Source organism: Acanthopagrus latus, chromosome 19 (assembly GCF_904848185.1).
Source record: "Acanthopagrus latus isolate v.2019 chromosome 19, fAcaLat1.1, whole genome shotgun sequence".
NCBI lineage: Eukaryota > Metazoa > Chordata > Actinopteri > Spariformes > Sparidae > Acanthopagrus > Acanthopagrus latus.
This window is the reverse complement of record NC_051057.1, coordinates 4,015,919-4,043,874: the sequence shown is the minus strand read 5'-3', so window position 1 is coordinate 4,043,874 and position 27,956 is coordinate 4,015,919. Positions and strand designations below refer to the sequence as shown.

Sequence of the window (27,956 nt, the reverse complement as noted above, 5' to 3'; positions counted from 1 at the left end):
GATGGAAAATCTGGTGAAGTTTCGTAGTCCACAAAGCATTTGACCGAATTTTTGTTTTTGGTTGAACTTTTCCTTTTATTTGCTTGAATGCGTGATTTTTAACAAAATTATCTAGTATTGATAATCATGATCAGTACAGACAATCAGACTTACTATGAAATAGATGTATTGGAGAGTATACAAATATTTTTTGCAGTGAATGTGGTTATCAAAAACTGGGGAAAAAGATATGCAACACAGGCTTAAAAAGCTGTATGAACTGATAGTTAAGATTCTTGTTCTATAGATATGGTACTTGTTTGTCTGCTACATTGATTTAACAGTCATTCTTCATAGCCACATGCTTGCTGTTTAAGTTCCTTCTAGGGGCACTTGGTTGTCTATTGTTAAGGTTTTGTGCTACGTAACTGAGGAGAGTTTAGTGGCTGTTTTCAGTGTCCACTTTCAGCATCAAAAGGAGTCAATACCTGATCCAGAGACAGAATACAAAGTGACTCTGACCTTCACGTAACTGCAGGGCAAATGCAGTTCAACTCGAATGGCCTGCTGATGAGAACAAAGTCTGTCAGTAAACAGAGCTGATATTGTGAGATGTGACAGTGCCTTGAGGTTGCATATGTGCGCTCATGTCCGTGCACAAAGGCGATTGTATTCAGGATTAAAGCTTTTCTTCAGTATTGAACAGGTTAAAGGCCCTCTTCTGCTCAGTTCTGACACACCTGCCCTCCTCACAGGACAGTAAAGACTGAGAAAAGACAAGCCTTGTTAAGCCTTGTTGGCTTTACCCTCTCCACTCTCAATTCTCCACAGTAACCACATCTGTCTAATCTACCTACTGTGGCTTATTATTCCCTGTTGCTCCAGTCCAGTTCTGTCTGGAACCCTGTGTCACAGCATTTTGGCCTGCTCCTTCCCTCCTGTGAAGGCCAAATAACCCCTGTGACTCCTCACACCTCTCTTTAACACCCCTTTCATTTCTTTCTCTCTTGTCCAGTCATTGTCAGCTGTTCAACTGTAGTAACTGAAGGCTGACTGGCCATTGTTTTCCTCTGTACCAAGAGCCCTTGTGTCCCACGCTGTCTGTGCACTTCATGTGGCAAAGCATCAATAGACCTCAGGCCGACTGCCACCAGGCCCCCTGGGTCTGCTCTGTCATGCCCATCAACCCCCAAATCTGTGTGGCAGTTAGGATTCAAACAAATCAGGTCCTATAGTTTAAAGGGTAATTTCATCCAGAAAAAACATTTAAGCATTTCCTTGACTGGACTGCTTTGTAATTAATGTTTTATTTTGTTTCATGCCAGCTTGTTTTGTTTTTCAATCAATATGGCAATAATACATTAACATCTATTACTTGGGCTGCAGCTAACAATTATTTTTATCCCTCATTAATCTGCCAGTTACCTATTCTATTAGTTAATTCTTTTGACTGGAAAATATCATAGAATCACATTTAAAATCAAGTTTCAAAATATCATCTTCTTTCCTTGTTTGATCTGAAAAAAACCTTAACCCATACTTGACAAATGATAGAAGCAACTCCTTGCACTGAAGAAGTTTGCATCTTTGTAAATGCAGTTGAAAAAAGATTCATCATTTTGTTGTTTATCAGAACACACTAATAGATTAATGGACTGATTTTTTTGGCACCGAGGTCTTTAGTATGTTGTCTTGTGATACTGGTGCGTAAAGGCATCCTTGTTTTACTGAATTTGATCATTTCTCATGACAGTATTGTCCAAAAACTATGCAAAAATTCAACATCGATGTAGATAATAATTCCCACAAGTATGTTTTGTATATCAGATACAATGTTACTATAATACCATATAGTTGATGACTATCTTGCAGATGACCTATTTCACATTAGACCACTCTACATGAGGGAAACAAAAATGTAAGTTATAACATTAAAGATGATTGTATTCCATTTAGTTAGTTGAAAAGGGAAAATGGTAATTTTAGCTAAGTTTAAAACCTTGCATTGTGTGATTGTTCACAGAAAGTCTGGACAATTTTGAGGGCATGTCACAGGGTCGTGCATCATGTAGCACATAGAGAGTGATTTTAGGCACAGTCTAGGACTTTTTCATGAAAGGCATTTTCACATCACGTCACAGCAGGAAAAGCACAGGTGTAGATGATTGATTTTATTGCTGCTTCAGTTTCAGGCATTTTTCACAGCAGACATTAGGATGTGTCATACCAGGAAAAGCACTGATGAAACTATCAGCAATAGAGAACACCTGTGCTTTTCTTACCATGACAAGTCAAAATGTCTGCTGTGATAAGGCCTATACAAGTGTAATGCAACCTAATGGGATGGGTTACACTGTTACTGTGATAGTTCTACACAACTATCACAGTAACGGTTTAACCCATTTGTGAGGTTCCCTGTGATACCCATATCCCACCATGACAACAAACCATTACTATGTTGTACAGTACAGTACTGCACAGTATGGGTTGATGACACAGAAATCCCAATCTGCCACCAGCATGGATAGATAGCAGTCACCCATTCCCATTCTGTTCATTTTAATGTGTCTATCGACCACCAGAGCCCATTGTCAATGCTTGAAATTAACCAAGATAATTACTGCAATAATTAAAATAATGAGTAACTTGCATGCATTGCCTCCAGCGACCTGGATCGCTGATTATTTTTGTGCCCTTTTTTCCACTTTGTGATAAAGGCTTCAGTAGAAGTCTTGGCTGAGAGAAAAGGTCATGCCATCAAATTGTGACACAATTGAAGATGAAATTTCATTTGTATTTTTGATCCCTTACCATGTTGTCTTTCATACCCTTTAAGACCCAGGCATGATTATCTATAGGGCGCTAGTATAGCAAATCCTTGTTCATAACAGGTGCTTAAGACTTTCCCAGAACAGTGTATCCATTCCTGGCAGCTACACAATATATAGACTTTGCTATCTGATGCCTCAAATTTAATCTGGTCTTTTTCTTACCTTACTTTTGTTTAGCCATCTATACACTAACCTAGGCCACTGTAGGCTGTCTATTAGAGATATACTCTTCAGGCCTCATATTCATCAGTGCAGATAAAAAACTGTATAACGTTTTTTCAACAAACACCAACTAGGTATGAAACCACTTTCTGAACAAGGTGGTAAATATTACACTTCTCAAATGTAAGGCATGGTATCATCATGAGATAAGGCACATGCATGAGACCTTGCTTTAGTTTGAGTGCTTTAAGTTTGAAATTGATACCTTATGCCAACAATAGCATACTCGGCCAAAGTGTCCTGGGGCAAGACACAGTCTCTGCTAGTTGATTCTGACCTATCAGATGGCAGTAAGTATGCACGGAATGATGTGAAAAAAACAGGTCACGATTACCCTGTCCAACATAAAACTTGATTCACAATATAACCCTGTTCATGAGAATATTCTCTGTCTCTTAAAATTGCACGTCCTGGAATCACTTTTATTTTGTGAGGAAATATTTTTTTATTGCATCACAAATTACAAAATAAATCAGGAATCTAACACAGCACTGTACACAATTATCTGGATTTACCAAAACCCACCTCAATTTATATATATATCTATATATATATTATTTTATTTAATCCCAAAAATGTCTTTATTGGGATCTGTGATAAAATCGTTTATTGTCCCAATCTTAGTAGCAAGGCACTTCGTCTGGTGTGGCTCAATATGATTACTTTCTTCTTTGTCTCCCAACTGATTGTCTGGTGTCTGTCTGTAGAAGGCACACATGTAATCAGTTTCCTATCAGCAGGGATGTAGGCTTTAGTAATCTGTGAGGAGCAGTGAATAAATGTTACTGGAGAGTCCCTGTTATCTAACATGTTGATATCTCAGCTCAGCTGCAGATGACTCTTTGATATATTTGGCATTTGTGTTGTGACGACTGTAACTTTATCTGCTTTTGTCACAATCCCAGCTTGATGTGTTGACGTCTGCAGTGGGAACATTTCTGGATCCTGAGATTAAGTTGGAAGAGTACTTGTCATCAACTGATGCTCATTTTGATCATTGATTTATTTGCATTTTTAAACTTAGATAAACTCTAGTTTTCAAACTGATACCACTTTATTAGTTCAACATGCCATGTAATCATACTGGCAATGGAATTGCATGACGTATGAGATTTTATCTCAAGTTGCTGCAGATGATAAAGGCGTGCACGCACACACACACACACACGCACACACACGTACACACCAGCACGCACGCGTGCACACACACACAGGCAGCCTACAAGATGTGTAATAAAATTAGCAACATGTTTACATCAGTCATTAATTAATCAGTCCAACACAGAAACTTCACCACTTCATGTAATCTGCTTCTCTTGAAAGCTAATCCACTGAAACAGGACGTTCTGAGGGCTCTTTGTTCCTTTACATGTTGAGGCTGATGTACTTTTCATGGTTTTATTAGGCACGTGGAGTTTGTTTGTGTCGCACATGTGTAAAATGGTATTTGTTGACGTGCATAAATTCTGTTGTCTCAAGGCGAGAGTTTGTACAAGAATGTGAATGTTCTGTCTTTGATGTGCCACAGAAATGACTTCTCATTCATGTGCTGGTCGGGTCTGCTACAAATAAAAACACAATTCATGATGCACATCCCCAAAGTAACTGTTAACAGCAATGACACTCCACAGTTAGAATAATTGAAATCTTGTACTAGTTAGCAAGGAAAGTCTTTGGAAGTCTGATATGTGGAACGAGTTGACTGGCAGTCATTGTCCAATGCACTGGCAAATATACACTGTGTGATGAAGGGGAATCTTAATATTGAAGCATGCAATGACTTGGCAACTGGCAAATAATAAAAACAAAGGAGTTTGAACCAAAAGAATTTAGGCATTTCCTGTTAAGAAATTCCTCAAATAATCTGTCAGTCAACTGACTATTCAGTTAATCACTTAATGGTTGTGGTTCTAAGCATGATGATGACCTGGTGTACAGTCAGATCCAGGAAGAAATAGTTTCCCCATTTTGCTTTGGATGAGCCGGTGTGCACCTTACCCAAGAACTTTGGCATGAACTGGAACAGCTGTCCCTGAGCAAGGCCTTGTTGCCCAACATTAGTGTTGGACCTCACTAATGCTCTTGTGCCTCAGCTGAAGCAAATCCCTACAGCAAGGTTAAAAAATCTGCTGGAAATCCAGCAAATCTGACGATCAGCAGATTACTTCAACAGTCACCATCACCGCACATGTAATGTTTGGGTGTCCATTTAATTTTGGCCATGTACTGTCGTACTTTGACACTTCCTTTATTTTTCCTGTCCAATTTCACTTAAAAGACTGAATAATATTTGCTGTATTCCAAGAAGTTTTCTGTGTTCTGTTAACTCCCTTATTTTGAAGGTTTTACTTTTATTATTTTTCCAGATGTTATCATCCCATTTCAAAGGAGATTGATGGTTTCTGTGGTATAACCCCCCTCTTCTCCTCTGGCCTCCTCCAGCTCTCAGAAATCATCTGCAGATCTCTATCTGTTTCCCCACAAACAGAGCAGATTAGCAGGAAGAATATTAATAACTGACTATAAACCACAGCCAGCTCCCTTCCAGGCCACTTCTAAAGACAGAGAGGGTGAGCTGCTGGAGGTTTGACTAATATGAGCTGATTTCTAGTATAGTGCGCTGTCACAAAGTGATTATGTGCTTTTATGATGCCTGCTTACATTTTCAGTCGGGCACAAAACATGCATTTATCTCGTGTAAAGTAACATTCTACCAACAAAGGTCGAAAAAACAGGAATTGGTTTGAAGTGTCAGTTGACATGTCTGAGACCATTTTTTTTCTTTCGTATGGAGACCTGCCTCCAGTGTTGCTATTCCCCTGTTGCTTTTGACAAATTATATGGGGAACTAATAGCACCAACTGATTTAGCAACCAGTAATATGCTGCATGTGTGTTGACACATGTATACTTATGTGAGAGAGAGAGAGAGCCTCATTTGGTCATCCATGAGAAGGCCACTTAACCTCCTACTTTTCTATAGGAATACATACTTTCTATGGGCAATGCACTAGTAATTTTAATGAAGCTAGTCTTCTTTGGCAGTGCTGGTGCTGGCCACAGGGCGGCCGCAAAGTGCCCAAAATACCCATCGCAGTTTGCTTCAGTCCATTTAAGTATCTTCAGATTGCTGTGCGACTATTTTCCAAACCCCTGAAATGTTAACTTAACTATAATGTAAAAGAGAATTACAGCAAATTCTCATATTTGAGATGCTTGAAACCATCAAATGTTTGGAAATAATTGAATTGAAATCAGTTTTCATCATTTGAGCTGCACCTTGATGGCTACAGGCTACAGGCTCTACAGGCCCTCACTGCCTTTACCCCTGCCCCAGCCCATCTAGCTAGCCATTCAGTGCCCACAGAAGGTTGCTAGTGTAATTAGCTTGAACCAATCACGCTGAATTCATGAGGGCAGGATTAGTCATTAACTGGGGGCTTAGCTATCAGCTACAGAGGAACGCCGCTAAGTCTCTGCTTCAGCTCTGTGCTCTCTGCAACCAGGAGAGACATTTAGAGAAATAATAGTTGTCCTAGCAAAATCATTCTTAAAATCAAAGCAGTGCTGTCTGCTGTTGTGTTAATATCCAGAACGACTGGTGGATGGATCAGGTACCAGACATGTGTCAGTCGCTCTTGTAGCCTGGGTGTTGCTCTTTTCACATCCTTAAGAATATTTTGCTCTAGTTTTGTCAAAAACTGATTTGAAAACACTCTGCATTGGCACTCATTAACCGCGTTTTTATCCCTAGTGTGAGAATGTAATGTGCCATTTTTAGTGGTGTCAGCACAGAGCAGAGCCTCTGTTTGTTTTGGCCCTGCAGTGGGAGAAAACCCGATGGCAGTGACTTTGAACACACAGTCTTTGTACGGCGAAGACCACTCGAAATGAGTAATAAGAGAGAGATTTGGCAATGCCGGTTCCATTAAAGAAATTGAATTTTCCTTCAGCGCGTTGTCGATATGTTTTTCCCCCAAACCTGTCTGCAACTAAACAGAACAAATTGATGCTGTCAGGACGCTGGCAGGTCGTTTGACTTCAGCAGCCAGAATTCATTTACCGGGCCCTTTCCCGTTCAGTCTGCTCTCTCAGGAGTATACGCAGAATCCATCACATCCCGTTCTTCCTTTTTTTTTTTCATTGGATGGTTGTGTGGGTAACAGATTGCAGTGCTGCTCTGTCACCCCGTCCCACAAGTCTGGCCGTCTGTCTCACGCTTTGATCGCTGAGCACAGACGCTGGCTTGTGACTGTTGTGCAGCTTTTAAAGAAGTGGTGCACCTGAGTCCAGGTTTTAGAAGATAGGATGAAGAATGGGGTGGAGGACTGCTGGGGGTTTGGATGTCACACCTGCTGTGTGGATCTGTGTCCTCTGACCCCCCCAGAAGAGAGAAATGCAGGAGTCTCTGCATTATGTGCACATGTAGCCCCTTTGTTTCTGTTTCACCCTCTCGCTTACACTCCTCCCTCTAGATGTTTCTCTGGAAAAAAGCCTGGTCACACCAGCATTTAAAATGGTGATATATTATTTGGCAGATTAAGTTAATTCCAATAGTATTACTGACATAAGTGAGGTCCCATGTATTTGAAGTAGATCTAAGCAAATCTTTGGCATCAGGTCAACTTTAGTAACGGTTGACCCACACATTTTCTTTGTTGAGCAATTGCAGTTGCATTTTGAAGGGATGGAGTCCCCAGATTGCTGTCTTCACCGTCCACTTGCCATTAACCTCCTGATGGAGTAAAAAAGTCTCCACAAATAGCAGTCACAAATCACATGGTACCAACAACCATTAGCAATCCTGTTAATTGTGAGGGCTTCATTTTCTTAGTTCAGTAACTTTGTAATTGTGTATAGTGGTGAACAAACTGCCAGGGGGAAGTAAACAGATCAGAAGAGAAAACAGAGAGAAGCCCCAAAAACTTTTGCGATGGAGTATTGTTGGCCCAGCCAGCTAGAATGTAATGGCCAATTTCCACTGGATACGTCTCCACTGCGTTACGTCTCCGCCATGTCAGAGGAGGAGATAGGTTTCACTTTAGTCTATGTGTTAATCCCCACCAGGTCTACTGCGCTGCATATTTGTCTCCGTCCCAGCTCCGGTACTCCGGAGCCCTCCGGCACAGATACGCAGGACTTCTATTTCTGCCGGATGCCGGAGCACGACGCCACAATTCAGCTGAATTTAGCACGGAGCAGACAGGAAGTCAAGTGCCAAAATAACAAACAATATCCTGTTACTTTTCAAAATACCACCAGCACACAAATCTCAAAAGAGAGACATACACAAGCTCTTCTGTTGATCCTTCGGTCGGGAACACTTTGTGTTGTTGTTTTAATAACACAGACCTATAACTGCGGTCACGGGTGATTATGTGATTATCATGGGAACTCCTCGGCCTTGCGACACCAGCTGTCTACCGTACTGTGCTGTGGCGGACTCACACCGCAACCGGTGGGGATTGCCGGACGGCGGAGCAAAACCGGATCGGAGCCACAAAGCAGTGGACCCACATCCAGTGGAAACTGGGGGTAAGTGCCTAGCTCGCACCTAGCCCTGTGAGTCCACCTCTTGATGAATTTGGCAACCGATCTGTGTGTTTCACGATTTAGAGGAATCGCCATTGCTGTGGGGGCAAGTGCGGCTGACAATAACAGCAGCATGGGTAGTTGGATTGGACTGGACTGTTGACAGTGGCCCCCAGTTACTGATGATGGTCCCTAATATGGTGGGGATTTTAGATTTCAGATTTGTCTTATTAGACACTTGAGATGGTATTCAGAATGCATAATGGGAAAATAAAGAAAAAGAACATGACTTCGACATTTCAAAAGATGATGTACTGTGTGATGTACTAAAGTTACTCTAATAGTGAGCATCATCAATCAAGAGCCTTTCATCATTACAGAGTTACATTACTAAATGTTGGCAACAAAATGCCAGCTACATGTCACTGGTAGAGGGTTAAAAGTACTATAATAAGTGTAATAATATTGATTTAATAATCTTGACCCGTCTTGGTTCTCTGTGCACTCCAGGAATGTACTGTATGTAAAGTGTAATGTTGTGGTCTCAGTCCAAGTCTTGGGCATTCTGCATTCAGTTTTTTTTTTTTTTTTCACAGATGAAGTTTGCCACAAATGTAGGAGCAACTGAGAACCTCACAGGTTAACAATGTCTTGACATAGAACATATAGGTAAAAGTAGAAAATTGTTCACTTTTTAGCACAGCTAAAACTTACATGCAGACTTTGGACTGTGACTATGCAAAAGAAGCTGTTTGTGCCTGGATGAGCAGATCTGATGACTACAGAGAGGAGAAAAACACATGCCAGGGGAACTGAGACAAAGCAGCTTGTTACACAAATCATATCATGCACACTGACAGTAAGCAAGTCCTGGTCTCCAATTGTGTGCCTTGCAACTGCGCATCCTCACACACACACACACACACACACACACACACACACACACACACACACACACACACACACACACACACACACACACACACATACTCTTCAACACTCGAGGAATGTGTCCATATGCTTGAAAGAGGGGAACTGGACTAAAGAGGAGATGTCTGGCTGATTCTGGCTCAGCTGTGTTTGCTTTTACGCTCTGACTCGAACCTTAGTCCCCATTAGAATCCAAACCCTCTGATCCATTTGGTGCCTATAAAATAACCATGGACGTGTTGTCCCAGATATGAATTGTTTGATTCCCTCGCTCTATTTAAGCTCATTTACTGGCACACTCATACTGCAAAATCTGTGGCCCAATACTGCAGACTGGTTCTTGGCCAATGACGGCGTCATGAGACTGTGCATGAGGGAGGGGAGCTGGAGGCTTCCCCCGTCCTCCTTATTAACATTTCAGGGGGAGAATATGATCGGAGAGGCAGTGTGCTGCACAGTTCTGCTACTCACACAGAAGACATGAAAACGACATAGATGCTGCTTGACCAGTCTTCTGTGTTTGTAGTAGATCTGCACCATATATCGTTTGCGCATCATCATCGCGATGTATGTGTGTGCGATAGTCACATGCAGAGCCTGCAATGTAGGAGGCAAATGAACTCATCTGATTTCAAAGGAACCTGACACACTGTGAATGCATACTGCATGGACAGCGATCCACCAGTCATTAGCTCTAATTCAGTGTGCTGAAGCAGACACGAATTGGTGCCAAAAAGAAAAGCAACATTAGTTATCTGGAATTATTTTGGCTACAAGAAGGATGATATTGACTAAACACGTGTTCTCTGCCACAACGAGAGGTAACACAACTTATTTGTTTGACCATTTACGTAAGTACCACACAGCAGAGTCCTGCACGGGTCCTATCTTGCAAACTTGCACCCGCCCGTACCCGCCATACTTAAAACTGCATACGTTTTCCAACAGTAGCACAAGTTACATCCTGCACCCGAGCCTACATGCTATAAATTGATACCTATGGCCGACCCGCACCTGAAGGAAAATTAGATGGACGCAAGTTTTAAAAATGAAAGTAAACCAGCATGGGGAATGGGAGTTCTGGCAGGTGCGAGCAGGCATGAATGAGCTCATATGAAATATAAATGCTTATCATTTTGCAGGTATATTTTTGTAGTTGTGTCACTGATTTTATTTATTCATTTATTCATTCATTCATTCACGTGACGCCTTGAAAATGGCAATCGCAAAACTTGACCCGCGCTCTCCAGGCGTCCGACTCGATCCGCACCTGTGTCGGACACAATACATTGTTTTTCGCCTGTTTCATCCAAATCGTGCGGGTCACCAGCGGGTACCCGAACCCCTGTAAGACTCTGCCACACAGCTCAGTACAAGGAATGCAAAGCCAGATCTGACTGTCGTCCAAAACAAAAAACAGATTTCAGTCGTTGAATAACCTATTTATCACTCATTGTTAATTACTTAATGTAATTATGATGCTAGAATGTTCCATTTTAAGATGGAGAGCTCAAAAGGTTCAAAGTTTTGTTTATAATCATTCAATTCACATTTGCACATAATAGAACAAACATGTACTCAGGTCCCTGCACAATAAAAGCAAGCGATGAAAGATAATAAGAATATCTCTAAACACAGACAGAGGCCATACTCATAACATTGACAAAAAGAGGTCAGATCAGTGCAGGTTAATTGTCCACAAGATAGCAGCAGTGCAGCATAACATAAAGTGCTATTCAGGTCATCTGATGAAAATATCGCAGGGTTAAAAAAAATCGCAATGTAAGTTTTTTCCAATATCGTGCAGCCCTAGTTTGTAGAGTCTGCAATTATGTAAAACAGATCATTTCGACACAAAACCTTTAGATGAGCTGTCAATTACAGCTTGTTTTCTACATGATTATACCATTTTGTGCTCTAATCTGGTGAAGCGCCCTTTTCTGCAGCCTTGAAGCTTCTTTTGTCTGCAGTATCCAAGCAGCAGCAGTGTCTATCAGACCAGTTATAGACATTGCATCGGTTGAGATACTAGAGTTTTATCAGAAGCGGGGTTTATTTCCACAGACAAACTACTGACATTTTAGCCGAGCGATATCAGCTCGGGACCAAAAGGTTAATTACTGTCGTCTCTGTCAGGTTGTGAGCGCTGCCGAGTCTTCTGATCCGTGAAATGAAAGTAGCTGTCGTCATCCCGACGAGCGAAAAGATGCCAACTCACTTTCATCTTAGGGTTTCTCTTGATTTTCTTGTGCCTTCACTCAAAAACCCTGCTCATGTTTTGCTGACCTGTGTATGTGTGAATGAAGTCAATATTTCCATTCCATTAACATTTCTTTCAACCCAGACTGAAGTATTCAATCCTCGTTCACCATGCCTCGCTTAAGTACAGTAGAGAGCTGGAAATGGTTGCCTAGGAGAGCGTGTGATTGTAAGCATCTGCTCTTGCGTTCATATTAAAACATTTCTGTCAGTCTCTGCTCAGGAAGAGGAAGGTGGGGGGGGGGGGGGGGGGTTGGCTTGTCAAATGCCACAAATGTGATGATGGGGGAGTGGGTGAATGTAGTCTGACACCCAGTGAGTTGGAAATGTAGGTTAATCTGGTCATATGGACACAACCATCATGATCAGCATCATACCTCCTGGAGCAGAGGGGGGAGGGGCGAGGGGCTGGAGAGGGGCGTTGGCACAGAGAGAGGCAGAGAATGGCCAAAGAGGCTCGGTGCATGATTATCAGAGGATGCAGCAGCGTAAAAGGCCAGGGAGTGTTTGCTGCGAGGGGAAATGGAAGAGAGAAATGGAGGAGGTCAGTGGACATAGATGAGAGGACTGAGGACAAAAGAACAGAGGGAGCAGAGTGGATTGATGCATTGGCTCAGAGGTGCTGTGCTCCCCCTCCTCCCCTCTAACCCCACGGTCCGTCTTCAAACACTCCTCTGCACGACAGCCTGATCGACTGAACTGCATCTGTGACCATGGTGACACCTAACCAGTCACCATGCCACCGCTCCCCACCACCCCACCACACTTCCTTTAACCTGCTTCCATCTAATTCAATTACACAATCCCATTATGTAACGTAGTTAGGGAGAACACATGCGCTGAGGTGTAACATTGATGCCATCTGTGACGGAAGAAGGAAAGACCTTTTTAACGCAACGTAGAATAAATATTTAAGCCTTACTGATGTGATTATGTTACCATGGGTGTCACACACTTAGATCTGTGTCTGTTCCGGTTTGACTAGTGCTTCCACTTTTCTTTTGCATGTCGGTTATTAAGAACAACTCAAAGTGCTGTACGAACATTTTAGCCTTAAAGAGGATGTATGTTAGCTCAGTTGGTAGAGTGGGTGTCCCACATGCAGTGACTTTGTCCTCGCTGCAGAGGCCCTGGGTTTGAGTCCCAGCCTGGGGCGTTTGGCTGCATGTCACCCCCCTCTCTCTATCAGTAAAGCCATACAAAGACCAAATGAAGAGGACAGTAAAGAAAGTTAAATGTTCACATCATATAATACAAATTATTAGGAAGAAACAGAAAATATATGTCGACGTATAGACCAGGGGCGTCAGTAATTCGACTAAAACCTGTACTGATACGGCTCTGTACTGAGGGGTAAAAGTCAAGTTTCTGAGTTTTTTCGCTGACGAAGACAGAGCCGGGCAGCCACTTCAGACGGGGGAGAGCTCAGTCTGTGGAGGAGGCTTGTTGTGCCACCCAGTTTTGATTCCCCCCCATGCAGTTATCCCCAGACATACATTCCTCTTCCACACGAAAACAGCATTTCTGTGAAATTATGTCAGATTCCGCGTTAAAAAATAGATTCCGTTTTAATCAGCCAGTTCTGCGATTCCGTCCACGATTCCGTGATCGCGAAAATCATAGGGCCCTAGCCTATTTTTTTTATAATAGAGTTAATAAGCTGGTATATAAAATGTGATAAAGTATATCGTCCAATAGTCATATATATATATATATATATATATATATATATATATATATATATATATATATATATATATATATATATATATATATATATAGTTTTTAAAGGGAAGCTCTGAAAAATATTTTTATTTTTTATTAGTTTTAACGTTCCAGAAAAGGATATCATGCAGCATTATCTAGTCTTTCGACTCTATTTTAGTATTTTTCACTTGTCCTTCTGGCCAGATTATAGTGTTTAATGTTCTTGGATTTGCACCATTTGTAAACGTTTTGAAAAGAAAATTCTCCAATTGTGCCAACTTTAAGCAGCGTCATTAAAGTAGGCAAGGCTTCTCTCTCAACCTCTTTTTCAGTCTGCACATAGCCACTTCAACTGGATCACCAACGATTTTACGGGAGATGGTTCAAGCGTGTGCTGTTATTTTGTGATTCCAATCAGAAAGGGACTACAAAGACATGCCAAGACATGAAGTTCATAGAGTAAGTTCTGGGACATAGTCTGGAAGAGGCTAGCTATGATGTAGGCTCTTAAACCGTTAACTGTGCCCATTTAGGACTATGGATTTTGTCATGACACCTTGTACCCATTGATTAACTTGAGGTATACTGAACCCTTGATAGGTTTGTCATTTTATTAGGGCTATTCATTTATTCATTTGGGGCTTTGCCATCTAGTCATTTAAATACAGTCCAATCATGAAGATTTTCTTTTCTGTTACACACCAGTGTTAACTGGAGAACAGATGTAATGTTTTCTACCTCCATTGTTAGTCAGAATCCTGGCCGCAGCAGCAGCATTATTGTGAATCAGCCGCAGTTTCTGAATCAGCTGCAGCAAGATGACTGAATTACATCACAGCTCTGTTCAAGATAACGGAAAGGATGGAGCATTTGAGCTGCTGCAGTGTGGATGTATGGGGTGCGTCTCAGGGAAAACTGCTGCACAGATAGTAACAATGTCTCAAAGTGCAGCATGGAGATGCTGCAGAATGGCTTGGGGAGGGCTCTCTCTTGGTACACACATGGTGTGTACCAAGAGAGAGCCCTCCCTCTCAAGCAACTCACCTCATGGCCACATTCATTTGATGGAGACTCCCACCCACTCACCAGCGCCCCTGCTCCCCTTCATGCCTTCCAACCTGAGAGAGACACCTAGTGGACTTGGGTTATAACTACAACTCCACAGCCCTGCTGCCCTCACCCTGATCTGCACTTCTTTACCAGCAGAATAATTTATGGTGCGAGGCGCAGGCATTTTCAAGTGATTGAACAAGCACAGTGAGACAGGACGCTGGGTAGAGTGGAGAAGGGGGAGGAAGGGGGAAATACCGAGTAGAATTCCCAACATGGTGATAAATATGAGGGATTCAGTAAGCTGCGTTTATGCTGCAGAGTATAATCTCATCAGGCTTTATTAGTGAGCCAATTCTCATCAGCTCTTTTGCTTTTGCTGTGTGCATCTGGTCAGTGAGAGTGTGTTGGTTTGTTCCCCTCTGCCTTCACATACTCCATTAGACCTCTGAGCTGAATTAATCACATATTTCCATGTTGGGTGTGCCTACACACTCTCCAGGCTGTATAATGTATTCTAATGCAGTTTTTCGGGATTCTGTACTGTACCTCATTCTATACTGAAACTCATTAATCACAGCTGTGCTTCAGACCCTTCTGCATTCAACAGCACCTCTCTCTCCCCTGCCTATATCTCTCACTACATCCATCCCTCATTTATACGACTCCCCCCTGAACTGTACCAGCGATCTGTCCAGCCCCTTCAGGTCCCCTCTCTATTTTTAATTACCTGTCAGAGACCCCGGGTCTCAATTCTATGCCTCCCAGCTCCCTGCCATGTCTCATTCAATTCAGATTAACCAGGAATCTGCTTATTAGAATACAGCCAGGATAGATTTACAGTTTGGCACACAGGGATAGGTCTGCAGATATGTTGTGGGAAGGACCTCAGATATAAATATGTGTGATGAGTGAGCTCAGTCGTTGGTTGTTGTTATCAGTGTCATTACGTGATATCGAACCTCAGTTTCTTAGCTGATGGTAAATTGTAACACAGCATCCAAAAACAAAAAATAATCGGACTGAAGCCTGAAAATATTTGAAACAAATGAATAACATAACTAATCATACTGGTAAGTGTAAGAAAAAGAAATAGCATAACATTATCTATAAGAAGTGTCTTTGATTCACATTCATATAGTGTGTTGACCTCGACAACCCATTTTTTTTGTATTTTAATGTGAACTTTCACAGATGTCACTGAGTCAATGTAGATGGTACCAGTGATGTCCTGTGTGGTTTTAAATACCTGCTGTAGATCCTTCCTGTCCTGGCCTGTGATGAACCATGCAGTGTGTGAATTTCAGTGTATTTAGAAATTAAAGCCTCTTAAACTTCTCTGGTGATTTTAGAGAAAAAATATCAAACTTAACAACCAAAAAACAGAAATAATGTTTGTTTGACAAAAGACATCTACTGTTATGATGAAAGAGCCTAGTTACATTACAACACACGTTGCAAAATGTTGAGGAAATTGTTGTCGTTGATACTTAGTTGATGTTAGTATGCATTTCAAAGCATTAATTTCCCTCATCACCGCTTAATCTGTCATCTGTCTGCATATCAGGGTTTTTTTAATTTCTGTTGCCTTCTTCTCCATCTTCATCCTTTTAGTTGCTCTTCCAAATAGGCAATAACTTTGCTAAAGCCCTGTTGCTCAGTGGAACCTCTCCTTAGTGTTCATTTGTTCAGGTGAAAGATGAGAGCAGGCCGACACGCTTGCACAGTAGTGATGAGTGGTGTTATCTTTCCATTAACACACTCTCTGTTCTGGTGTGTGGAGCATAGTGGCAAGGTTAAATGTAGAGCCCAGCCTCTGGTGAAACATTCCAAACTGCAGGTTTGCTGTCCACAAGACCTCTGTCTGTGTCTGTGTTTGACTCAAACACACGGAACCACATTGATAGAGGAAGCTTCAACATTTCATTTCCTGTTGTGTTAGATGTGTGTTGTGCTTGGTGTTTGTGGGGTAGAGAGATCCTGTTCCCCTTTTGCCTCTTCAGAGTCGGTATCACATTCACTCCTACCCTCAACCGAACCATTACACAGACAGAAAGGATAAAAGGGCTTTGTGTGGGTTTCTCTGTGTTGGAGGGAGGTGAGTGTGTGTCCGGTCACTGTTGATGGTCGCAGCACATCACCATGCGTCGTGCGTTCAGTGTATTCAGAGGTTACAGGAGAGCCAGCGAGGATGATGACGAGGTGTTTGTGTGCAGCCCCCGACACAAGGTGACCTGAAATGAGACACAATGGACAGAAAATGTGTTTCTTTGTATGTCTTGAATATGTCTTGAATGTGATGTCTTTAACATGTGGGGTATCCTTGTGCTCTTCAGTTTTTATTGAAGAGAGGGGGTGTCTGTTCTGCCCGCAGATGGATTTCTTGTCCTGTAACAATGAATTTCCTGGTGTCCTTTTCTTCCGTTTCTAGCTGGGCGATTTTCTATCCGCTGTCAGCTGCTGGCAGCCATTGCCAGCTTTGCTCTGTTTAAACTGTTCAGTTAAATTCCAGGTAGCTGTAATAAGGTCCTAACAAAAGTTTCCCTGTCAGAAATGAGCAGATATTATCTGCCTGCAGTTTGCCAGTAAAGCGCTTGAAGTTGAGTTCAATGAAACATTTACTGTAGAGAAGTGCTGTCTTCTGCTTTTCCAGGCATGTGCTGGACTTCTCTCTGGGCATATGGTGCACATTGCATAAGGCTTTTCTGTCTGATACAGAACAGTCCATTTTTGCAAAAGAGGGCACCCATTGTCTCTTGGCATCACTGCTATTTTGAGGTTGTTGCTCAGTTTCAAGTGAGCAGTTAGTCATCCGCTTTTCTTTCTCAAGAGATTTTTAAAGGTGTAATGCAAGAGCTTGAGCGATATATTGATTATGTCAGTGTTTTTTGTATGGTTGTAGTTTATCACTGACATGTTGTCATTTACTAATTACACACTTAACATTAAATACAGCTAAGGCTGTGGGGAATGTCATTAGTTCTGCAGGGATTAAGTTATAAACTGATGTATTAGATAGAGCAACAATGATTAGTTGATTTAATTGGTTAGTCAGTTGAAACCTACTATTTTATCAATTAATGGTTTCAGTTGTTTTTCAGGTTAAATGTCAAACATTTGATTATTCCAGCTTATTAAAAATGGGCCATTTGCTGCTTTTCTTTCATTTGTGATTGCAAATAAAGAGTCTTCAAAGATTATTTTAATAACTGTGAACACAATGTCAGATTGTTGTTATGAAAATTATTGTTAGGTGTAGCTAGGGGTCGACTGATGTTTTTTTCACGGCTGATATCTGTTATTAGTAATCCTGTAAATAGACAGTTGACAGTGTGTGGGAGTTTGCTTGCAAAATAATATCATTCTATAAATTCTACACATTAACAAAGAGACAGTTGTTTGATGACTTCTATGACTTATAAGGGAGCCTTGTCAAGTTCAAAGTATAACTTCTGTGAGCATAATGAAACCAGAGTTGATTGAACATTTTTCAGGACACAGATGGGACTTCCTGCCGGTCTTTGAATAACAGGAATATTTTTTCACATAACTTATTATTTAATATCCTGAACACATGCAGCAGCAGAGGAAAGGTGGCAATTTTTACTGCAATACGGTTTTTTGATAACTCAAGTTACTAGTTAGTTTGCAGATTCAGATTATTCATTTTGATAGGTTATTACTGTGACATTTATCCAGTCAGATAGTCTCGTGGGATGTCAGTTCATCAGAGCCAAAGTAACGCATTGTTGAATTAATTGATTTAATTGGCAGTCATACAAAAAAACCTATATTTCAGTTATCTGAAAAATACTGTATGTTCTATTCAATAATCAGTCTTCAGTTAACTTTATGATGGTGCAGTTCTGTTAACTACTTCTTGAAGTCCAGTTAAGTCCAAGGTTAACTGATTGTGAAATGTGCAGTATGAATATCAACAGTGGGCCTGTGTTCCTCTATGCAGTGATATGCCTACGTAAACACTCTTGTCTGTCTAAAATGATTGTTAAAATTACTTTCTGCGTGAAAGTGGAGACCGCAGTAAAATGTTTTGGTTTAACTTCTGTCAGAATTGACGATAACGCTTTCTAATTACCATATGCAGTTTGGTTTGTCTGGGCTGAGTGGAATCTAAATAGCTTTGACCCCAGCCTCACTCTCAGGACACACTCAATCTTCTGCATTTAGACTCGATCAGTACCACATTATTCCCTAAAAATCCCAATTAAAGCTGCAGCACACTGGCTCCACACTGGTTGTGACTGATGAGTCTGAGACGAGTTCAGCCAAAGAGTCATCTTTCAGCATTTGGCCTCTATCCTCGAGCACTTGCTGTGTGTTGGACTGAAACTGAGAACCAGCGGGTAAATCTAACTGAAAACAGCAGGACACCGTTGAAACCTTTCCTCTGCTGCCGTGTGTGTTCAGGATATTAAATGATAATTTATGTGAAAAATATTCCTGTTTTTTCCAAGATCGGCAGGAAATCCCATCTGTGTCCTGAAAACAGTTCAAATCCTCTGACTGAAGTCCACATTCCTCACCTGTAACAAAGTGGGGGTAGAGGTGTGGTGCTGGCACAGCCGCTGGTATCAAATTATTTTCTGCTCGGGCATTTATCTGCTCTGTGTTCTACAGAATGTCTGGTACTGGATCTCCTCCAGAGAGACACAAGGCTGGCATCAGTCTCAGAACCTCCGCTCCACTCCGAAACCCTAAAATATTTTTCAGTAGCTTTCAGAAGCGCATTTAATTATCTGAGCTGTCGCCACCAAACATAGCTTTGTGGCTTTTGTGCAGTGACCTTCGGATGCTGCCAAATATTTAAAGCTCTGTCTTTGAAGTGTTCCTGCGCTGACCCTGCAGGGCAGCATTTGTGATTAAGTTTAATGTGTGTGTGGACTGTGGTTAGTTTTCAAAAAGTAATTTACAAAAGAATTTTCCATTCAAGTGTATTTTAAATTGTCAACCAGATGTCTAGTAACTACAATACAGTCTTTCCACAAAGCTCATCGTCTAATAGTTCTTCAAGACTCTGATGCTACTTAAACAGTGCTACTTAGACACCTTATCAACAGCAGTCCTTTGCAATAAGGCCAGCTGTATCTACCACTTCTTCTTCCTCTCTGCTTGTTTCCACACTCTTCTCTTCTTCATTTTAACCAGTCTTTGTTATGCAATAGGAAAGATTGAATGTTCCATCAGAGAAAAATGACAGCATCAGTCCCTGCAACATGAATGTGCGCTCTGCTCACATGTGGCACAATATTGGCCTCAAATATTAGTATAGAGAAGAGATTAACATATATAATGTATGGATGCAGTATGATCGGATTCCAACATAAAACTTAAACTCCGATTGAAATGTCATATTCAGTCTGATGATTTGAAAAAAAGTCATGCTGCTCATGTGCTTTTATTAGGACATGTTCACACTGACAGTAATGTTACTTCATTCGTTGGCATTGATGGTGCCAACACAGGGTCATCCAACCAGAAGTTAAACGTTGTTGCTTTATCTTCTCTACTTTGTGTTTTTGTACAACGTCATCCCATAAATTACTGCGTTGGCTTATCCAAATCACGCAAACTCAGGTTTTGTTGTTGTTTACCTCACAGTATGTGTGATGAAAGATATAATGGTTACCATCGTGATGACTGGAGTTGTCAAGACTTGTCTGTGTATATTATGAGCTCTTGTGCAGTGTTTTGGCATCTGATGAGGCTTTGAATGCATTGTATGTCGCTCCTGCCACTGCACTCGCTTCCCACATTTCATTGTGTCACTGTTCATTGTGCTGTGTTGATGCTGAGCTGTTTCAGTCTGAATCCCTGCTAACACTTTAATATCTGCCTTTGTAAATTTTCTGTTGCTCAGCTTAAGCTGGTCCAGTATAGCGATGTTCCTAACAACCAATTTCCCTTACCTTTAAACAAAATTTAAAACTTAGGCTAGTTGACAAATTGAAAAAACAAACCACAAATTTCGCGTGATTTAATGTATGAACTTGAACACTGTCCCTCAAAATGTTGCATGTAAGATCCATTTGTAATTGCTAATTACATTCTCCAATAACCAAATTGCATTTTAAATGCAGCTGACTTGACTAGAAAGATATAACATTTCAGTGCACAGTATGTCAATAAGTAATTAGTATGTGTTTGTTAATAAACAAAAAGATTTAGCTAACTTCTATTTCTCGCAGCAACTAGCTGGATTAGAGATGTTTATTTATCTAGTCGACTCATTGTGCACATCCCAAGTTCACAACTCTGCAGAAGGTTTTGAGAAAAGGGCTAGGCATATATCACGCTGAAATCCAAATTAAACTTCTTTCCATTGGTTCCTTTCACCTTTCAGGATTTATTGGGAGGGGTTAGGGTTACTGCTAATACCAGTAGCCCTTTAAGTCCATAGCATTTGTCTCTGGTCTCTGAGTAGACAGAAAAATGATTACATAACTGTCCTGAGTCCATCCGGTTCAATGACCTGATTAGAATTGGACTGAAAGGGTTTTTAAGTATCTGCGAGCCACATGTGTCTTCTGATTTTTATCAGCAGCTGCATCCTGCCGTGCGCTCTGTCAGAGAGCCTGATAACTCGGTGCCTCACCTTCATACTCTGAGAAAGACAAGTCTGGTTTATGTAAAGAAGGTCTGCTTTTTGCAGCTAAATGTGCATGTTTGTGACTTTAACTTTTAACGGCTCGGACTGTTACATTTCAGTCCACGATGTGATAGCTGCTGGTTGCTGTGATGGACAGGACCAACATTCTTCCAGATACTTAGATGTCTGCAGACTCTGGAGGCATTTCAGGGTGCCTTCTGGTTATGGAGTCTCGAAAAACGCATTAGTAAATCTCAGAAAAAGTAGAATGTATAGATCATAGATAAATCATACAGAGTTGTGCATGTTGTGACCTCCTCTCCTGTTTTCTTCTTTCTTCTTCCAGACAACATCCCCTACAGGTCAGGGTCGGTCTGACTCGCCAGTCTACACCAACCTCCAGGAGCTGAAGATCTCTCAGTCCAGCCTGCCGCCCGTCCCCTCCGGCTCCCCTCTACACATCCTGGGCGACTGGGAGACCCACAAAGATCTCAGCGGCAGGCATTTCTACTACAACCGTGCCACCGGAGAGCGCACCTGGAAGCCACCGCGCACCAGGGACGCGAGTGGCAGCACAAGCAGTATCCGAGGAGACAGCCAGGGCACAGCAGAGAGTGAGGTGAGGGCTGCTAAAGCCAGCTGAAGATCTAGTTGTGAGAGTACATGACTGTGACTGTTTAAAAGCTTATCAGTTGGAAACATGCGCGAAACAAACATACTACTGCAACAAAAGCAACTTTTCCACAAACCTACAGTAGGTGCGATCACTTGGATATTTAGCTTGCATGTGAGGGAAAAGTGTCAGCTCAAGCCGCTTAAACAGTGTGATGGACTCTCTAGCAGTCTGTGTTAAACAAATAGGCTGTGGTGAAGATGTGGTGAACCTCAAAGGACTTTTAAAATGCTGTGGTGTTCAGTGAAGGTAGGGAAACAAAAGCACCTTCGATGGGGGAATGTGAAGGTTTCCTGCCAGGTTGTGCATTTCTGCTTTATACTATCCAACACCGCCCCCATGTGGTGGTTTTGTTATTTCAAATGTTATGGCTAATAATTAGATTAGATACGATAGACTTTATTTATCCCAAATTCACTTGTTACATCAGCTCAAGTTGCAACAAGTACAGTATGATTTGAATATACCGCTGTGCTGAATTGATGAAAATGAATTAACTTCCATATGTATTGTTTCATTAATAGTTACAACCAGAAGTTCCAGCTTCTCATTTGTAAGAATGTTCTGTTTTTCTCCTTTTAACGAAGGTCTCTTCGACACGTGAATAGGTATTTTTGCAAAAAGAGTTTTGAAAGAGAAAAATCTCAATGTAGAGGAGCATTTTGGCACCATTTAAGAAATAATCTTTGTCCATACTACTTGAAACCCATATCACGTGGCCTTTTACATACACCACAAAAGTGTGTGACGGTGTGAATGGAAAGCAGGTTGTATACATTGTGGTTGGTTGCTTAGCTACAGAAAAATACTATAAGGAGGATACTTGTATTAAGATATTGTCCGCTGCTGTTTTGTCTTTCTTTTTCATCATTGTATTGTCAATGCAACTTTTTTCTCTAGATATGGATGATATACTCAATACACAAACTCATCCAAATACCCCAAATTCCATTCCAAAGACTATGGGGGCTTGCCTCATCATTTCCAAAGTCTTAGTTTCAGCCCATCCAGATGTAGGTAGTTAAAAACATATAGTTATATGGTTGTAATGCCTAGTTGGCTACTGTTTTGGCCACATTAATCTCAGTAAAATCTACAGTGGTTTAACAGGAATAAGCAGTGTTTGAATACACTTTTGTAAAAATATGGATCTTCTTTTGTTTAGCTGAGGGGAAAACAAATATTTCATCAATAGAATTTTACACAGACTGATCCCATAAACCCCCTGATCATAGGTCTGTTTGACTGCTTTATAGTGTATTGGGATCTCCAGCAACACCTAAGCTAAAATGCTGTGTGACTACAAAACATAGTAAAGTTTTCTTTTATGCTTTCTTATTCTGTCAGCAACATGCTTCTACTTCATTCACTCAGTCAATGAAGTGCAAAGAAATCCCAAACTGTATAAAACAAGTAGCCTAAAGTAAGTCCAGAAGGACAACTCAAATAGACATTGTAATTACCCTCTTGGTGAGATTAGTGTTGATGCTGTTCCTAGAACATCATGTGTAATGATTTTATCATACAGGTGACTTATTATTTTTGCAAGTACATATTTATGTTACTGCTCAGTTTAGGCAACAAAAATGCATGAAACATATGGTTTGGCTTAAAATAGACCCTTTCACAATGTTAAACACATGTTAGAAGGTACAACTTCTCCCACGTGGTCCTGTAGCGATACTGAATATGTATACCAGGGACAACACCAGCATGTCATATCAGATTCTGCCAACAACACTTGGATGTCTCTCCTCTTTCTCCTCCCCAGTCAGTGTCTGTGTGGGATGAGAAGGAGGTAGTTCAGTTGTAGTGGTCAGCAAAATGGAATTACCTACAGACTACAGAGTTCATAGAACCTTAATAAAACAGGTGGGACAGCTAAGAAGTCACTGATCCATGGTGAACTGGCTAGTAGCTACTAAAGGAGCATATAAATACGCAAGTACAGCAGAAGGTAAATGTCTCCACTGACTTTATGAAACCAGTGTTATCAAGCTCCCTTTCTCTTCTTCTGTCCTCCCCAGCCGCTGTCCTCAGAGGAAAACTGTCACAGCACCCACTCGAGTCAGTCTGACAGCCAGTATGGGTCACCACCAAGAGGCTGGTCTGAGGAGCTGGATGAACATGGACACACACTCTATGTCTCTGAGTACACACAGGAGAAGGTGCAGTCTATTGATTAACCATGAAGCTTATAGAATGATCACAGTTGTCCAGGAGGAAGAGTTTAAGCTCATTGTTTAACCTCTGTGTGTTCTTTTATCTTGATACCTCCGTCAAACGGTGTTGTTTTACTGCTCCGTGGAGGCTGACTAGTCTGTGTGTCCACAGTGGATAAAACATGTGGATGAACAAGGCCGACCCTACTACTACAGTGCTGATGGATCCAGGTCAGAATGGGAGCTCCCCAAGGTAAGATTACCCTCCGAACACTGGCTGTTAGTGTGCTTTTGTCTTCCCTGTTACATCAGTCACACCACATTTAAAGTAATCTCCTTCTCTTGGAAATAGAAATCTTCACACATTACATCACCCAATAACACACTTCTGCGTGACTACTCCTCCCCCTTGTTGTATACTTAAGACTGGTCCTGTCAATGTAAGTGGATAAGTGACGGCTCACACAGGAGCCAAGTTTGTGTTGAACTCTGGGTGACGGACTATTACTGGCTACTTACCTTTTAATCTGGAGAGCTGATCAGATACAAGCAGTCCATTCTCAGGGTGAATAGACAGTCGCACGGACATGGACATATTCAGTGAACTTTACTGGGGGCTTTTTAAGACCATGGCTGGACTGTAGGATAAGTCCCTCTGTCCAATGGTGCTGTGGAGGGTAAAAGGAGAGGTAGGGGAGAAGAGACGGGAGACACTGTGCTAAAATAACTCTTCGATGTCTAAGTTTCAACTCTCCTGTCTGTCTCTGCAGTACAATATCTCCCCTCAGTCAGGAGAAGTTCCCAAGAGTCGCAGTCTGGAAAGGAAGCAGCAGGATCCTATCGTCCTCACCAAGTGGAGACACAGCACCTACGTCTTAGACCTCAATGACAAGGTAAGACATATTGAAGATGGCAGGACTCAAAATTCAAAAACTCATGGTTACACAGACTGTAGGTCTGATTGGGTTGGACACATGCACTCTTTCTGGCAAACTTTTCATTTGGTCTTTCCTTTACCTGTCTTATTGGCAGAGAGTTTAATCCCAAAGTTCTAATGACGCTCCAAAGAGGAAAAGGCTTACAATGGCTTAATCTGTCTCTTTTATTTTGAAATCTTAGCAAAGGGTGGTTTGTTGTTCAAGTGAAAATTGGGTTTCGACCTCTGTTTCAAATGTCAGACAGTGAAAACCAACTTCAGGTTTTGGATCCTACATTTCCCATAATGCATACCAGTCTAATGTGTTTGCTCCCTGTCATTTCAGATGACAGATTTCTTAATTCATCCTCCACACTCAATTCAAAATTTTTTTTTTAATTAATTATCTGACCTAGAAACTTGCTACATTTTTAACATATGTTTTAATAGCAGAGAGGGACTACAACTACCCAGCTTTTGTTATTCAACCTTGTGCTGCAAAACAATAATAAGAGAATCTTGTATTTGCTTAAAATGAAAACATTGGTCTCAAAAAAACATTTTGAGACTGAGGAATATACATTGCAGGCTAACTCTGTGGTGGTTTTGTTGCAGTTTTCTTTTAAACTCTGGCGCTTCTCTTCCGACTCGCCCAAGAGGAGATTTCGGCTCTCTCTTTACCGTAATAAAGTTGGTACCACACAGAGCCTCTCCTCTCCAGCCCCCTCTCCAATCAACATGATCCGTTTGATTCACTGTCTATGTGTTTTCGTTAGCTAGCTGTGGTAATACGAAAATCAAAGCTATGTCAATCAAAGTATGTGATTTGTTCTTATCGTGGATCGGATAAACAGGAAAGAAGCACACGATGTTAATGACTCTTCTTGGTGTTGAATCAACAGCCCTACAGGCTTAGAAGCATGTTGTTTGCAAACTAGATAATAACTTCATCTTTACTTTCTGATGACTTACACTAACATCCAACAAACTTACCATCCTCAGGTTGCTGATCTACTTTCTTCTTCTCACTAACCTCAGACTGACTCTCTCCACGTCATTGTAGTTTGCTCTTAGTTTTTATCGACTCATCATGTTGTGCCTCTTGTTGGTAGGAGTGTGCTCCGGCGCCCAAGCAGAGCTCTCCAGACTCTGACTCCTGCCCTTCATCTCCTAAGCACCCTGCAACAGTTAGTATCCCAGCTTGCATGGTATCGCATCACACTTACCATCATCCTGCTTTAACTGCATCAACATACAAACATTTTCACATCCCCTAAACTCTCCATCTGTACATTGCATTTGGTTTCTCTCATCAGCTGCATGCCAGATCCTACATCTAACTGCATTACATCTAACAGCAGGTCTAAACATTGTTCCACCAGCAGAACAGCAGTGTTAGGGCATCCTCTGCTGGTAATATATGAGCGTAACATCAACAAGCACAGCTACTTCCAGACCACAGCATTGTCCCATTTGCTTCTCAAGCCTCAGTGTGTGTGTGTGTGTGTGGATGTGTCCAAGCAGGTTCTTATCTGTGCCTTCCTCCTCAGCCTTCAGAAAAATGTGGAGTCCTCAATGTCACCAAAATCACAGAGAATGGAAAGAAAGTCAGGTAGGAATCTTAACAAGTATGGCTCAAACCCTGACGAGCTTTAGAGGGAGTTGTTTGACGCCAGACCGATAATGTCTTTGTTTTATTGTGACAACAGGAAGAACTGGACCTCCTCGTGGACAGTGCTGCAGGGCTTCTCCCTGCTCTTTGCAAAAGGTCAGGGGGGCAGCACCAGCTGGGTACGTATCCCATCAAGCCCAGGAGGCTTGTGTTCTTTTTGTAGCATTCCATTCATCTCTGTGTTATTTCCCTCTTCCTTATTTCTGCATAGTCACCTGTCTTCATTGCTGCCTGTCATTCCTCTCCCCTCCCCTCATTTTCCTCCTGAAGTCTTACTACCACAGTGGCTCCATCCCCGAGCTGCTCCTCACTCTCCTTAGCAACTGGAAGCGCTCAGTCAAGCCCCGTCCTGCTGTCTCCTATGTGAACTGTAGGCCTGTGCAGGCTGCCGCTGTATGTCCCTCTTTCTCTCTGCATGTGTTGCTGCTGCTCGTCCTGCATTCTTTCACTCACTCCTGCTTTAACTGTCAGGAAGTGTTTTTATGTGTGTGTGTGAAGTTTGATTGATCTGCACTAATCAATATCTTTCAGATGTACAAAGTGGTTTAGCATTTTTTGGCTCATTGTTTTGGTTTTCAGTCCCAGAAGTCACTACTATGGTTCAGTCCCACCACATCCCTCATCAGTGTTGTTTGCCGCAGTGCCAGCAGCAGGCTTGTGCTGCTTTCAGCCAAAAAGAGCTCTAATAAACCCATTTTACACCAGCGAGAAAGCACAGTGGGGCATTTTGAAGATTAAGAGTCAGGTATTTTTTTCATGAGCTGGCTGAGGCCTATACAGAGCTGAAAGATTTATCAAGTGGGCTCGTCAGTTTGACTCGACGCGGCCAAAAATGCTGCTGGAAAAATACATTTAAGGTTTCAATTTCTGTTCAAGTGGCTTTAATGCTATGACTGCATATACTGTAATACAGAGTTGCCAATGTCTTTTGACAGCAGTGATGCGAATAAGAACATGAACAAGCTCAATGAATGTGAACTTGTTTATTGAGACTAAAAACAGTTCACAGTGACTGCTGTTCATTACCAACCCAAAGTATGTGTATTTGATGACCTATGAGATTCAACAGTCTTTTTCCAGAACCACTTACTCCACTGTTCAGATGTTGCTCAAAGGTAATTATTTTCAGTGGATGGTATGAGCAAACAGATTCAAATATGGAGCCTTAGGAGAGCAGATTAGCAGGTTTTTCCCAGTAAAACCTGGAATGGCACATGGTAGAGTGTGTATCTCCATGAGGCCCAACAGTCCCCTTTAATTCGGTCAATTCGATTGATTCAGTTTCAAGCTCGATAACCTTAAATCTTGAATTTAAAACTGCAGATCACTGCTCATTCACACTTAAAGATCACCAGATCTAGGATCTACATCAAACTTTACTTACTCTTGAATACCAGCTATCTAAATACACCAGATT

The 27,956-nt window shown here is 41.6% G+C and overlaps 1 protein-coding gene across 5 annotated transcripts in view; it reads left to right on the top strand.

Annotated features, from left to right (window-relative positions):
- Positions 1-27,956, top strand: part of arhgap12b (Rho GTPase activating protein 12b) — a 63,176-nt gene that overhangs the window by 27,397 nt on the left and 7,823 nt on the right. For 3 of the 5 annotated variants that reach the window (XM_037079523.1, XM_037079522.1, XM_037079526.1), the window contains 7 exons: positions 21,463-21,735; positions 23,817-23,957; positions 24,124-24,204; positions 24,722-24,844; positions 25,980-26,054; positions 26,418-26,479; positions 26,577-26,658. In XM_037079523.1, the coding sequence (XP_036935418.1) occupies positions 21,463-21,735; positions 23,817-23,957; positions 24,124-24,204; positions 24,722-24,844; positions 25,980-26,054; positions 26,418-26,479; positions 26,577-26,658 (837 nt within the window). The remainder of the gene's footprint in view (positions 1-21,462; positions 21,736-23,816; positions 23,958-24,123; positions 24,205-24,721; positions 24,845-25,979; positions 26,055-26,417; positions 26,480-26,576; positions 26,659-27,956) is intronic. The other 2 variants (XM_037079525.1, XM_037079524.1) reach the window with 1 other exon arrangement.